General features: G+C 44.0%; 5 protein-coding genes across 7 annotated transcripts; 2 read left to right on the top strand and 3 right to left on the bottom strand.

The window, feature by feature from the left end:
* Window positions 1-410: 410 nt before the first annotated feature.
* On the top strand, window positions 411-2,007 carry LOC117898487 (26S proteasome regulatory subunit 6B). Of its 2 annotated transcripts, none has more exons than XM_034807936.1 (3): window positions 411-555; window positions 615-698; window positions 762-2,007. In XM_034807936.1, exons 1-3 carry the CDS (start codon window positions 520-522, stop codon window positions 1,881-1,883), a joined length of 1,242 nt encoding a protein of 413 aa, XP_034663827.1. In that variant the 5' UTR covers window positions 411-519; the 3' UTR covers window positions 1,884-2,007. The 2 variants fall into 2 exon arrangements, with proteins under 2 accessions (XP_034663827.1, XP_034663818.1); XM_034807927.1 differs by having other exon boundaries at window positions 505-555; window positions 603-698.
* A 63-nt stretch (window positions 2,008-2,070) lies between these two features.
* On the bottom strand, window positions 2,071-5,346 carry LOC117898426 (signal recognition particle receptor subunit alpha homolog). The gene is made up of 3 exons (XM_034807818.1): window positions 5,186-5,346; window positions 4,445-5,101; window positions 2,071-3,362 (listed from the first exon to the last, which is right to left on the bottom strand). The coding sequence occupies exons 1-3, from the start codon at window positions 5,333-5,335 to the stop codon at window positions 2,265-2,267; spliced, it is 1,905 nt and encodes a 634-aa protein (XP_034663709.1). The 5' UTR covers window positions 5,336-5,346; the 3' UTR covers window positions 2,071-2,264.
* A 1,411-nt stretch (window positions 5,347-6,757) lies between these two features.
* On the bottom strand, window positions 6,758-7,936 carry LOC117898596 (protein transport protein Sec61 gamma-2 subunit). The gene is made up of 2 exons (XM_034808146.1): window positions 7,799-7,936; window positions 6,758-7,339 (listed from the first exon to the last, which is right to left on the bottom strand). The coding sequence occupies exon 2, from the start codon at window positions 7,314-7,316 to the stop codon at window positions 7,110-7,112; it is 207 nt and encodes a 68-aa protein (XP_034664037.1). The 5' UTR covers window positions 7,317-7,339; window positions 7,799-7,936; the 3' UTR covers window positions 6,758-7,109.
* Window positions 7,937-8,231: 295 nt separating this feature from the next.
* On the top strand, window positions 8,232-10,204 carry LOC117898528 (CCR4-NOT transcription complex subunit 9). Of its 2 annotated transcripts, none has more exons than XM_034808001.1 (6): window positions 8,232-8,564; window positions 8,769-8,841; window positions 8,907-9,281; window positions 9,339-9,533; window positions 9,620-9,711; window positions 9,774-10,204. In XM_034808001.1, exons 2-6 carry the CDS (start codon window positions 8,782-8,784, stop codon window positions 9,940-9,942), a joined length of 891 nt encoding a protein of 296 aa, XP_034663892.1. In that variant the 5' UTR covers window positions 8,232-8,564; window positions 8,769-8,781; the 3' UTR covers window positions 9,943-10,204. The 2 variants fall into 2 exon arrangements, with proteins under 2 accessions (XP_034663892.1, XP_034663900.1); XM_034808009.1 differs by having other exon boundaries at window positions 8,766-8,841.
* Window positions 10,205-10,720: 516 nt separating this feature from the next.
* Window positions 10,721-11,827, bottom strand: LOC117898541 (pyridoxal phosphate phosphatase PHOSPHO2). Its single transcript, XM_034808022.1, has one exon. It carries the CDS (start codon window positions 11,690-11,692, stop codon window positions 10,814-10,816), a length of 879 nt encoding a protein of 292 aa, XP_034663913.1. The 5' UTR covers window positions 11,693-11,827; the 3' UTR covers window positions 10,721-10,813.
* Between the last annotated feature and the right edge of the window lie 2,164 nt (window positions 11,828-13,991).

The following is a 13,991-nucleotide window of genomic DNA, read 5'->3' as shown; positions in this document are numbered from 1 at the left end:
GTTGCGGCAGGTCAGGTTCCTACGCCAAGCCACGAAAACAAAATCAAATCATCAAAGCGAATTTTCGTTCCATCACAGTTCAGAAAGTTAGCGCACCAGCACATACATTACTTGCAGCGTCCGTGTGAATCAAGACAAAACCGGTTTGGAGCGCTAAAAAATCATTGGCTACACGCACTTATACAAATGTAGCTGGGGCTTCTAGCTGCGTGTTCTACACGCACTAATACTTGTAGCTGGGACTTTGGCAGAGGCCCGGGACTCCGAGACGCACATTGAGCGGTAACGTTTCGCTTCTAAGAAGTTGAGAGTCTACTATACTATTTGGTTAGTGGCTGAATGAACAATCTTGAAGGTCGATTCTACCGATGGAGAACCGAAACAATCGATGGTCGGCTAATTTGTCAACCATCGATAGTATCGATTGCGCTATCGATATTTCTCCCAACCCTACACTGCTGTAGGCTGGTTTTGACAAGTCATTTTCCCATTTTTTAAAATAATAAAGTCTGAGGAGATATGCCGTACAACATGGACGTACTTGTGACTGAGAAGGTAAATATATTTTCTGAGCATATTCTGAACATAGCATAAGCTGTTAATTTATGGACCAGGACGAAGTCTGCGATTCCAAGCCGAAAGATGCGCACAGCTCTTTGGATGAATTGGACATTGATGATTTGTATGTGCGTTACAAGGTAAATATGCGTACAAATTCGCATTCGCCCAGATATAGCGATTTAAGCCAAACCCTCTTTTAGAAACTTCAAAGAACTTTGGAGTTCATAGAGGTGCAGGAGGAGTACATCAAGGATGAGCAACGTAATCTAAAGAAGGAATATCTACATGCCCAGGAGGAGGTGAAGCGCATACAGTCGGTTCCGCTGGTGATTGGGCAATTCCTGGAGGCGGTCGATCAGAACACGGGTATTGTTGGCTCCACAACCGGATCTAATTACTATGTCCGCATCCTGTCCACTATCGACCGTGAGTTGCTAAAGCCATCGGCTTCCGTGGCGCTGCACAAGCACAGCAACGCCTTGGTAGATGTGCTGCCACCCGAGGCGGATAGTTCTATATCAATGCTACAGCCTGACGAGAAGCCCGACGTAAGCTACGCCGATATTGGTGGCATGGACATGCAAAAGCAGGAGATTCGCGAGGCTGTCGAGCTACCCCTCACCCACTTCGAGCTGTACAAACAGATCGGCATCGATCCCCCCCGCGGTGTCCTCATGTACGGACCGCCTGGCTGTGGCAAGACCATGCTGGCTAAGGCCGTGGCTCACCACACTACCGCCTCCTTTATTCGTGTGGTCGGATCAGAATTCGTGCAGAAGTACCTCGGCGAAGGTCCGCGCATGGTGCGCGATGTCTTCCGGCTGGCCAAGGAAAACGCTCCAGCTATTATATTTATTGATGAGATCGACGCGATTGCAACCAAGCGTTTCGATGCCCAGACCGGGGCCGATCGCGAGGTCCAGCGCATATTGCTGGAGCTCCTAAACCAGATGGATGGCTTCGACCAGACCACCAATGTGAAGGTGATCATGGCCACAAATCGCGCCGACACCCTGGATCCTGCTCTGCTGCGGCCCGGACGCCTCGATCGCAAGATCGAATTCCCGCTCCCCGATCGCCGCCAGAAGCGTTTGGTATTCTCCACAATCACCTCCAAGATGAACCTCAGCGAGGATGTCGATCTGGAGGAGTTCGTTGCGCGACCGGACAAGATCTCTGGTGCCGACATAAACGCCATCTGCCAGGAGGCGGGTATGCACGCGGTGCGTGAAAATCGTTATATCGTTCTCGCCAAAGACTTCGAGAAGGGCTACAAGAACAACATCAAGAAGGACGAACAGGAGCACGAGTTCTACAAGTAGATTTCAATTAGGGCCCGCACCTCCCCCTCCAGCACTTTCTTATCCAAAAATCTTCATACCTACCACATCTACCTAAAAATAATAATGTATCAGTAATAAACAGGATTTGTTTCTATTGCCATTCCGTTCTCCATTCAACTATTCTGTGGCGATCCCCAAACCCTTCCTCAGAAAAAGTACATGCATATTTATACAACATGGATAAGGACGCAGGACTTTTATTTAAAGTGGTCTAAACAAAGTGATACAGATAAAGAATAACTAAGCAGAGCAGAGCAACAGTATGTAGGTAGGTGGACATTTAGAAAGCAGATCTTTCAATCAGATAGATTGCTTCACATAGGTACGGTGCGGTTTCATTCTGCCATTGATTCATTTAATTTACTTCATTAACGAGTTGACGACGGCATTCACATTGATGGCTTTAAGGTCCGCATAGGTCTGGCCGGTGCCGACAAAGACGATGGGCTGACCAGTGATGTACGTCATGGAAATGGCGGCGCCCACTTTGTCGTCGATGGTGTCGAATTTTGTGAGAACAATCCCGTCGATTATGTGAGGTGTTTCGTTAGAGGAGTAGTCGGCGAGGGACTGGTTAAACTTGACCAGCTGATCGACAGCTTCATTGCCAACGAGAGCCTCGCCCACGAAGAGCACCAAATCAGGATTATTCACCTTGATCAGCTTGGAGAGGGAGCGCATGAGGGGCTCGTTGTCCTGCATGCGCCCAGCTGTGTCCACCAGGACTACGTCCACCTTTGTGTCGTGCGCAAACTTGATGGCCTCCAAGGCAATGCCGGCGGCGTCCTTGCCGTAACCCTTCTCATACAGTTGGACCATAGTGCGGTTGTTGTGGTTGGCCGCCGGATGCAGGGCATTCAGATGGCGTGTGTGGGTGCGCAGTTGCTCGACGGCTCCGGCGCGGAAGGTGTCGCAGGCAGCAATTAGCACGTTAAAGTCATTCTCAATCAGCCAGAAGCAGATCTTAGCTAGATTCGTCGACTTGCCCACACCGTTCACCCCGCAGAAGATGATTGTGTACGGCTTGCCGCCACGATTGGACTCCAGGGCATCCCGTATGATGTCGATTCGCCGCTTGGGCGACAGAATGCGGACAAGCGACTGCGTCAGTGCCTCTCTCACCAGGCTGGCAATGCTGTCGAAGGTCCCCATCTGCTTGCCCTCGAGGCTGGTGGCCACTGACTCGCACAGCTTGACCGCTATCTCGGAGGCCACGTTCTTCGATATCAAATGATCGCGCATCTTCTCCAGCGCCGGTTTCAGATCGGCCAGCACTATGGTCTTTCCGCCAACGATTCCCCTGAAATAGGACAGCAAACCACCTCCGCGCCTGTCCTTCTTTGGCGCTAGTGAATGGCTGTTCATATCGTCCTCCTCGCTAGAGTCCTCCGCACTATCTACATCTTCCTCGTCCTCCACATCCAGGTCTGGGATCACGCCATGCATGGTACCCACCAGCTACCCAAATAAAGGTCACAATTAGTTAAAGACAGAGAAATCGACAGAGTGAGTGAGAGAGAGAATGAGTAAGCGCTGGAAGGGGAGGCTTAGCCATTGCAAATTAGTTTCGCTATTTTTTCTACAATAATGAACCGATCTGATCCAGAATAAATACACTTTATGGGGTCGAAACGGTTTTCTTCTGTTATCCCTAAACTGTAAGAGTAGAGGGTATGAAAAGGATAGAAAAGCAGGACGAATAGTTTTCTTTGGAAATTATTTTACCTTTCATTTGGAGTTAGCTCATATTTTGCATCCAGGGTAGCTTCTTTTTCTCTCATTCGAAAGCATTTGTCTGGTGGTATATGTACAAATGTATGTGCAAGTATTGCAGCATGCACGGCTCTGCTATAATTGCAACTGACTTGGCTTAAAACAGGTTCAGCTTAGGAATTCAACCTCTGCCAAAACACTTAACGAATGCACCAGATAGATCATGATGTACATAATTATACAAGGTTGCGTACTCACTCTCTTTCGTGTCGGAGCAATCATACACATGCACACACACACACACACATCCAATCAGATCGACCAAACCAATAAGATTAATCTTTATGAAGATAATACCCACCAACTGTTCATGATTATGCCCGTTATGCATACATATGTATGTATGACCATCCATGCACTCATACATATGTATCTTTTAATTCGTGTAAAAGTTACACAGTGATTGCCGCCAATTCAATAATGTTTCGTTTAGCTTGCTGTCTACGCACCACAAACCCATTGCTAAGCATGTGAAAGTCGATCCAACTGCATAATGTTCAGACTCCATAAGGTATGTGCACATGTCTGTATATAGTATATACTATATACATACATACATAAGTAGATTCTTGATCTGCTCTAGAGAAACCGAATTTTGTGTTCGCACCTCGATATCTCAGACAGAAACGATTGCTTCTAAAATTTCTTAAATATCGAAATTGGATGTCACCTATAGGGATAAAGATCAAACTGGCTGACTGCCCGGCATCCCGCGCTCTCTTTCCTGGCTCCACACCGTTTGCGCTAGAGTGCTAATCTGCACTCACCTCGTTGTTGACGCTCTGGTACTGAACATCCTCGGGCGAGTCCTTTGAACGATCGAGAAGGACGGCATCTTTGGAGTTGCCGCCAAGATCCCATACTCTTGGCTTCTTTCCGGCCTTCTCGGTGGCTCCCTGCTTGACAGGAACGCTTAACTTTGTATCGGCCGACTTCTTGGTGGGCGTAAGTTTTTCGCGCAACTTTCGACGGTTTTCTTGTATAATGTCGTCCGTTGTGAGTGGTGATGATGAGGGCCGAGATTTGGGCTGCGTCGGGCTCTCCTGTATGTTGACACGCTTCTCGACAGGCTTTTTGTCATCCTGTATCATGGATGCGACGGTTTTCTTCGATTTTTGCGACTCATTGTAGGAGCGCATAGCCTTGGGGGCCTTCACCTGTTTCGAGGATGCTTCTTCGGCCGCGGTGAGCACGCTACGGAACTCGCCTTCAAAATCGTATTCACTGCCCAGGCGCTCCAGGGTCGGTGTACCGCCGAACTTCTCCTTAAAGGCGAACTGCATGTCGGCAAGAAAGGCATCCAAGTAACTGAGTTTGATGACCTTCTGAAAGACAGCCGCATATACCAGATCCAGCTCATTGTCCAGCTTAAACTGCACCGCCAGTTGATCCTCCTCAAAGTATTTGGAGTCTGTGTTTCGCTCCTACCAACGAACAGCAGAGATCAATCATCAATGTGCATTGGATGAGCAAAGCAGCCACAGCACAGCAACATAAACAGGGCTTACCTCCAGAATCACGCCACGTATGAGGCTGTTTATGCATGACGAGAAGTTGATTCCAGAGGTTTGTGAGTTCCAAAGTACTACGCCGCCCTTTGTGAATATCACCACAAAGTCTAACATTTCAGCTAATCCTGTTGCTCGAACAATGGGCATCCACGTCACGTAATCTATGTGACCGCGGACTTGTCAATAAAATATACCGTCCAACCGTTAAAAATATACCGAAATATACTTACTATCTTATTAATCACAACGGGCCGAAACCGGCCTAAGTGTGTCGGGATTGTGAAATCCCGACAACCGCCTCAACCCATAAAGCAACTATATAAGGAGGCCTCATCGGTGGCAGAGTTACTCGCAGCTTTTCCTTACTGTCAGTGCTCGTTTGCTTGTCGACGCGGAAGGTTGGTCGCGGACAACATTTTTTTTCAAGTGTTCATATTTGCGCCCAAAAATTAGTTGGTGCAGTTTATGCGGCAAGGTCGCGAAAGATTTGAAAGTGGTTCATGTACCGAAATGTTCAGAGAGAGCAGATTATTAAAAATTAAATTATAAAACAAACAAAACTCGTGTTTTTACACATTGCCTTCAAAGGGTTAATCAGCGAGAGCCTTTTCACTCGCACTTTTCACTCGTACAAATGTCTTAAAATTGCCGACGAGACCTCCTTTATAGTTTCTTCATGCCTCAACCTAACTACTTTCTCATTTTGAAAATATGCGCAAGAAAATACGGCGAGTCTCGTCAACATACAGTGTGTCTCTGTTGTTAATTTACAAAAATGTTACCATGCCAAAACATACATAAACTAATTGGCTAGTTTTTAGGATTTCCTTTTATTGTATTCTATGATCTCATTATGTTTTCTTGTCGAGTTGATGGCAGATGGCAGAGTGCCGAGTAGCAGTCATTATGATTACGCTCCGTTAGACTTCAAATCGAATCTATATGAAATCCATCAATATACCTCCATATAAGATCAAGTGCAGTGGCAACGAGTCGTGAGAGTGCCAGTGAAAATAAATGCAATTTTCCGAGACAAATTCTGAACGACGCCGAAGGGAAGGGGTTGTGCGCGGACAAATTTGTTTGTCCATTATCGTTTCAGAGTGGTCACATTTACAGCTCACTGCCATGACCATAAAGAAACTATAAAGGAGGTCTCGTCGGCTTTGTAGAGGGAAACGTACCAATGCTGTCAATAAGTGCGAGTGAGAGGGCGTGCAGAGAGAGAGAAAGCAACTTTACAATAATAAGAGTACAAGCTGCTCATACTTGCCTCCTTTATAGTTGCTTTATGGCCGGCACCCATACAATTAACGAGCCGTTTTTGCGTTTGTGTGCGAAGACGTACACAAACGGAACATTCAATGAATTGGTATTGATACGAATCACTGTAATACGCGTGTACGTGGGCGGCAGAGACTTGTCGTATACCCAATAGATGGGGCCGTGCCGAGCCCTGGTCTAGACCAAAGGACAAAGATATGTATAATTTCACTCCACTTGTAATGTGCTGCCCAATAATGAAATTTGGCTGCATACAAGTACGAATAAAGACTCGAAAAAGCATAGTAGTGGAAAATGTGTCTCGCATTTATTAATGGGCAGGTCAGGGCAAGCCCAAAGCAATGCTCTGAAAAATGTCACGCATTTCTTTTTACAATTGGTTCTTATTGCTAACGCGATGTTATTCCTTTAAATATAGAAACATAAATGATTTTAGACCCCTTCAATACGCTTTCACAAACATATATGTTGTATGTATGTATGAAAAGGGGAGAGCAGAAAAGACATTCGCTGAATGCACATAGGTATTTGTATATATGTATGTAGTGTAATGCCAGCTGTTAACGAAAAAATATCTATTTGATGTATTCTAGTATTGATGATTGTTATTGTTCTGGTCCCTCGACATCTGCTCCATTTACGATCCCACAATAATGTTGTTGATGGGGATGTGTATCAGCTTGACGAAAAAGCCAATAAAGCCCATGATGCAGAAGCCAATGGCAGTGGCGATGGCAATTTTCTGGAACTCCTTGCGGTCGGGCTTAGTGCAGCGTTTTACGAGACGGATCGAGTCCTTGGCGAAAGCGCGACCTGGCTCAGCGAACTTAACAACTTTGTCCATGTTACTTTAGAATTTAATAGAAACTGAAACGAGATAGTGGGAATTGAATCAAAATCAATAAAAATATGCCACTTCCACACGAATTACAATACGAAGTCAGCGTCGACGTCGACGCCGACGTTAACAACAGTGAAGCTGGCGACGTGGCAAATGGCAAATGACGACGACATCACAGGTGAAATTTTGTTGCCGTTTCAGCTTGGAAGGTATTGTCTGTGAACTGGATTAAAGGCCCTTAGGCTGAAGAGTTCCACTCAAATGTTTCACTAAAATTATTATTTAAACATAATTTTCAACTATGTGAACAGTTTTCGTAGACATTCAAGAAAATGGTAAAAATGCACCATCAAAAAAAAAAAAAAAAGATAAATGCTTTAGGGCGTATCGATTTAACGAAGTATGAATTTTGTTGCTTGAGGAAGTTTTTTGCATTCAAATTTATGCTTTAATTATTAAAACTCGCAAAATAAAGACGCACGCACCTGCAAACGGTTCAAAAATGTACACTGGAATGAATAATGAATAGGTTACGTTTCGTTGTCGTGTCAGCCTTACAAATCGTGCCCAGTTGATATTCCACGTCAAAATGTCAAATAAACAGAGTTGCTTTGATGCATAGGAGCTGCCAGTAGGACTGACATATTTCGATATTTTGTGCTCGTTGCAAAATATCGCAGCTTGTAACTATTGGCGTAAGTATACTTTTTGTGGGTAAAGATGATTTAACAAGCAGAATTAGTTTCCGTGGTTTACTCAATGTGCACCCAATTATATAGCGACAGCATTACGTCGAATATTGTCAACAAAAATACACATTTCCTCGTTAGGTGTCTCTTTCGCTAATTACATAAATATGTAGTTTTACATGTAAACTACAAACGCAAATGTATAGTTGTAACTTGCAACACTTGTGCTCAGTTTTTGTTGAGCATTTTCTTTCGACAGCGCCCGCGCGATCAACGTCATTTGCAACTAAAAAAAGTACAAATGCGAATGAACGGTGTCGTATTTCGGCATAGTTGTTATCGTGTGTTGCCTTAATTTGTTGCTGGTGCGCAATATATCTACAAGAAAAACCCTTACACAGTTCCGCAAAAACACGCAACCACAAATACATAATTATATACATGTGTATTAGCATATGTATATACGGGTGTTTGACACAGTCCAACAACAAAAGCCGTTGCTAATTTTTGTTGATAGTACTGTTATTGCGGTTGTCATTAAATCTCTTTCTAAAATTTAGAGGTAAGTAACTAATGCTTTACGTTGCCAAGCTTCCTTTTGGACATCTGCGCAAATTTACATATGTGCACATACATGCATATACATATGTACATGTATTTCTATGCGGCATACTTTTTTACATGCATATACATATGTACATATTATCAATATAATTTTATATAAACATAATATACTTCGTACTTATACATTGGGCCATATAAGCAGCAGACACTTTAAAATGAGTGCCCAGCCGAGTCCCTGCATGAATCCTCAGCAGCAGCAAAGCGAGCAGGAGAAGGTAATGTAGAGCAAAGTATTTTCAACACTTAGAACTACAAATTACCTTTTACAAGGGTTTGTTAGGTGTACCAATGGATCAACGAATTGGCGCACCCGGACACTCGCGAGACCGCTCTGTTGGAGCTAAGCAAAAAGCGTGAAACCGACTTGGCTCCCATGCTGTGGAACAGCTTTGGAACGGCATGTGCTCTGCTTCAGGAGATTGTTAACATATATCCGTCTATAACTCCGCCCACTTTGACGGCACATCAGTCGAACCGTGTGTGCAATGCCTTGGCCCTGCTCCAGTGCGTCGCCTCCCATCCGGAGACACGCACAGCCTTTCTGCAGGCGCAGATTCCACTCTACTTGTATCCATTTCTGTCGACTACTTCGAAGACCAGACCCTTTGAATATTTGCGTCTGACCAGCTTGGGCGTGATTGGGGCCTTGGTTAAGGTGAGTCGTTCCTTACCAATTCCCATTATACACAACTAAGTCTTCCGACCCTTTCAGACCGACGAGCAGGAAGTAATCACGTTCTTGCTCACCACGGAAATTGTTCCTCTTTGCTTGAGCATTATGGACAGCGGCTCAGAGCTGAGCAAGACTGTGGCCACCTTCATCATTCAGAAGATACTGCTTGATGAGTCGGGCCTGTCGTATATCTGTCAAACCTACGAACGCTTCTCGCATGTGGCCATCACCCTGGTACGTATCAATCGATGCAAAGTCCATGTTTAAGTCATCATTCACATACGCCCACATCTATACTATATACTATTACAACACCACAGGGTAAAATGGTGATCCAGTTGGCGAAGGAACCATGTGCCCGTCTGCTGAAGCACGTAGTGCGTTGCTACCTACGTCTCTCTGACAATACACGGTATGTATCAAGGCGCTACACTATAACTACTTCTAGAACAAAACTAAAATTTCTTTGTGCAGCGCTCGCAAAGCCCTTGGACAGTGCTTGCCGGATCAGCTTCGCGATGGCACTTTCGCTCTGTGCTTGCAAGATGATAAATCCACGAAGCAGTGGCTTCAAATGCTACTGAAGAACCTCGAGCTGGGAAACACCCCACAGCAGATCGGCATGTCGCCATTGGGCTCGTAGATCACAGACAAGCCAAATCTCGTTTGTCTAAAGTATATCATTTGCATCTTGCATGACTTCCGCGCCCGCACCCGCAAAACGCGCCTTTCAAATCGCTTCTTATCAATTAAATCCATCAATTAGTTATAACCGGACAGAACGTCTTGGTAATAAGTTTCCACGAGATTGCATGTGCTTATCCTAAGCAAAGATAAAATATGCAGTTTCTTATTCTACTAGAATAGAATTTATAATGAAAATAAAAAACCACACCATAAAACTATTGCTGCATCGCTCTCACTCACGTGCGCAACCCGCAGTATGTATGTACATACATACATATAAACATACATATACATATGCAGCTACTGTCATCCCGCTCTGATTAGCGTCGGAGAATGCAAGACTGCGGTGTCAAGCCTGAAATAAAGACACTTTCATTGAAAGACACAATCAGCAGGAACGGTAACGTACACGCTCGCATATATTTAATTTACAATAATTACAACGATAACAGCTACATATTATGCATACAACTACTTGGCGCTGCGGGTGCCAAAAAAGACAGAGAGAGAGACCACTATGTAACATTAACATCATCAAAGCGCCTCCTACTGCTGTACTACAATGCCCCAAGTTAAGGATATTGTACGTAATTACACACAAAGGCTTTATCGGATTAGATTATTAAATACATACATGTATTTATATATTTATGTATGTATATATGAATATAAATGTATAAACATATGTATATATACATTAATGTATACCAATATCAATAAATACGCATACTTAGGCATGTGCAAGTTCCAAGATCACATTTAATAGACAGGGGCAGATAAAAAACACTCGAATGTGCCAAGAAAATGTTTAGTTTCGAAATGCCAATTTAATTGGTCTGCTTGGATGGACCAGCGACCGCCGATGCTCGCCGCGCCATCTCTGCGTGGCCCTCCGCAGTCTGAAGGTCGACTGGTGGAACTTGCATTTGCGGCAAGGCCAGCAACTGTTCCATCAGGTCAAAGCCACTCTTCCAGACCAACAGCTGCGCCCGCAGCTTTAATTTGTTGCGGTTCCGAATCAAATGCTTCTCCATGGCGAAGCCTTGACGGGCGCAGGCAAAGTCACAAGCCCGCTGTCGCAACACGGGGCAGATGTCGTTGTTGCCGTCGCCCACATAGAAGACGTGGTCATAGCGGATGCTTCGCCGCAAATCCTGTTCAATGACAAAGTGCTCAAGGACGCGCCCTTTGCAGAGATTGCTGGCGCTCAGCTTACACTCGCTCTGCTGGTGGTGTGGCCGCACCTGAAGCTGCCCATTGGAGTCGAACTCGGCGGGGTTGGTGAAGATGGCCACGAAACAGTCGGCCATATTATACGCCTTGACCCACTCTTCGATAAAAACACTGTTCGAGTCACTGATGATGATCATGTCGAAGTTAAGCTTCTTGTGTAGATGCTTAATGAGGCGCACAAAGCCTGGCACCTCCGGTATGACTCGGATGGTGTCGCGAATGCGCGCCTCCGTGACTTGTTGCACATGCAGCAGACGAAAAACCTCGGACATGTACTCGGTCCAACAATCGTTCTCCACCAGCTCGTTGAGGGTCCGTGAGCTGACCACTTCCGGAGGAAGTAAATCCCTCACCACAGTGTCCGTATTTTGGGCTACAATCGTGTGATCAAAGTCAAACGCTGCCAGTCGTCGCCGTTGCTGCTTTCCCAGCCTGCAAGCCATAGCTTCCGTGGCAGGTGCCGTCGACGACATGTTCCCCTTATTACATAGGTACAGTCGTTATCTGGTGCAGTTTTTTGTGTATTCTTGAGAGTTATATTGACTGTTATATTCCTTTGATAATTTATTTATTTAATTTTTTGTTTCTATTTAATCGCTACAGCAAATTGGATGCAGTGTGACCGCGAATTTATCGATAAAATATACCGTCAGAGCCTCGTAAATATACCAAAATATACCATTGCATCTTCAAAGTACACCGTAAATATACCGTAAATCTTCAATAATTTTCCTCGATTTTGATATTTCGATTAAGATTAGCAAATACTTAATACTTTCAGAACTAGACCTCTACTTTTATTCGTTTAATCAATCAATTATACGTAAGATTGGCTAGTTTTCATGACTTCCTTGTATTTTATTTATGAAACTTAAGCTTGGTACTCAGATCCGAAAACATGTTTTCTAGCAAATATGCTATATATTTAGCCTACTGGCTCAGATCGAAAAAAAGGGGTCGCAAAAAAAATCAGGGATGATATTCGTATGGAACCGATAAGAAAATGTTGTGCGCACAAGTTACCTTCTAGCGGCTGTTCGCCAGGCAGTACTCAGATCGACAAAAAAAACAGGGCGAAAAAATCTAGAAAGTCAGACGATAGTATTTTGTGGTATCGATAATCTTTGTGTAGTATTGATAGTTTTGTGTGGTATTCGTGTGGTATGTTGCTAGCAGCTCGCAAATTAAAGGTTTGTTTTAATTTCCGAGAGGGTACCTAGCGAACACAGAGTAAAGTCCCAATCAAATGGGACCGTGCTACCGTGCTTCTAAACGACCTTAACGCCATCAAAAGGCAAAAAAGGAAACAATTATTATAGATTAATGAGATTTTATTGAATTTATTTGCATTTTTAATTGAATTAACTTATTTGAACGCCAGTTGCTTCATGTTGCTAAGTCACAGACCCGGCTGGGCTGTTAACAAAATGTTTTAAGTTGTTTTCCTTTTGGGACCAAGTACTACTCCACAGGGTCGTGCCAAGGGGCGATGGCGACAATCTGGGCTCGAAACTATCCAATGTTGAATAGGCGCCGTTTCACAACTTTGCAACGGGCGCAAATATTCCTTGGCACGGCCTTGCTGCTCCACCAATCAAAGAAGGCTGCAGTTGCTGGGAATAACATCTGCAAATTCTCTGTCATATTTTAAAACACCGGAATACTTATGCAAAGGTTATCGTTTCATGGGTTTCCATAAATGAACACACATTTATATGATTTATAGTACTCAAATGTATAGACTACGACCGTCCTGGTTTCTTTCCTGCAGATATGGGTTTAATCAATGTTGTCGTCGCTTATTTCGTTGATTGTCGTCCTCCTCCGATCATGCAAGAGCCGCCAGTCTCACTAAAATAATCTCCTGTATGGTTTTCGATCTGAGACTAGGCATTTTGCTAGCAGCATAGTGTGACCAGTGGAACGGTTACACTGCTCAGGAAGCCGTTTTGCTTTGTTTACTTCTTGAAAATATGTGAATAGTGTCTTTTGCATTAGCGGAGGAGGAGGACAATCAACGAAATAAACGCCGAACACATTGAGTAATCCCATATCTGCAGGAAAGAAACCAGGAGGACCGTTTGTCTACACATTAGTATAGAAAAGAAAATCATATAAATTTGTGTATGAGTATGGAAACCTAACAATACCCTTTGCACATTCCTCAGTTTGAAAATATGTTTCAAGCGGCATCAGTATTCTTTGAGAATTTGCATCTGTCTGAGAAGAATATCTGCTTCTTGGATTGGTGGGGAGCAAGGCCGTGCCAAGGAATATTTGCGCCCTGGGCGAAGTTCTAAAACGGCGCACCCAAGAGAACTTTATATTCAAAATATTCAAAACAGCACAGCCAGGGGTGTGTATTGTCAACATTAAGCTACTGGCGTTAGAATAAATTAGAAATGCGACTAAATTAAATATATTCTCAGTATTCTATAGTAATTGTTTCCTTTTTCGCCTTTAAGATGGCCTCAAGTTCCGCATTTTTCTTTCTAATTCAGTGGCATTTTTGCCTCCATTTTATTGAGACTACTTTCTGTTTGCTAGGTAGACTCGCGGAACATAGTTGTTTTTTTTAGACGTGTTTTAACTTTACTTAAGATCTGTCTTTTCTCAGACAATTATTAAATTTCCTCTCTTTTGGTTACTTGGCAATCTTATCATTATCACGGAACATAAAATAAATATATCTCTTTCCAGCTGCTCGAAAACTACCATCGAATACCATCGGTTTTTTCGGACTAGTCCGCTAGTTTTCTTTTGTATCTACTT

The sequence above is a fragment of the Drosophila subobscura genome, chromosome A, assembly GCF_008121235.1.
Source record: "Drosophila subobscura isolate 14011-0131.10 chromosome A, UCBerk_Dsub_1.0, whole genome shotgun sequence".
Lineage (NCBI taxonomy): Eukaryota > Metazoa > Arthropoda > Insecta > Diptera > Drosophilidae > Drosophila > Drosophila subobscura.
This window is presented reverse-complemented; position numbering and strand designations above follow the sequence as displayed.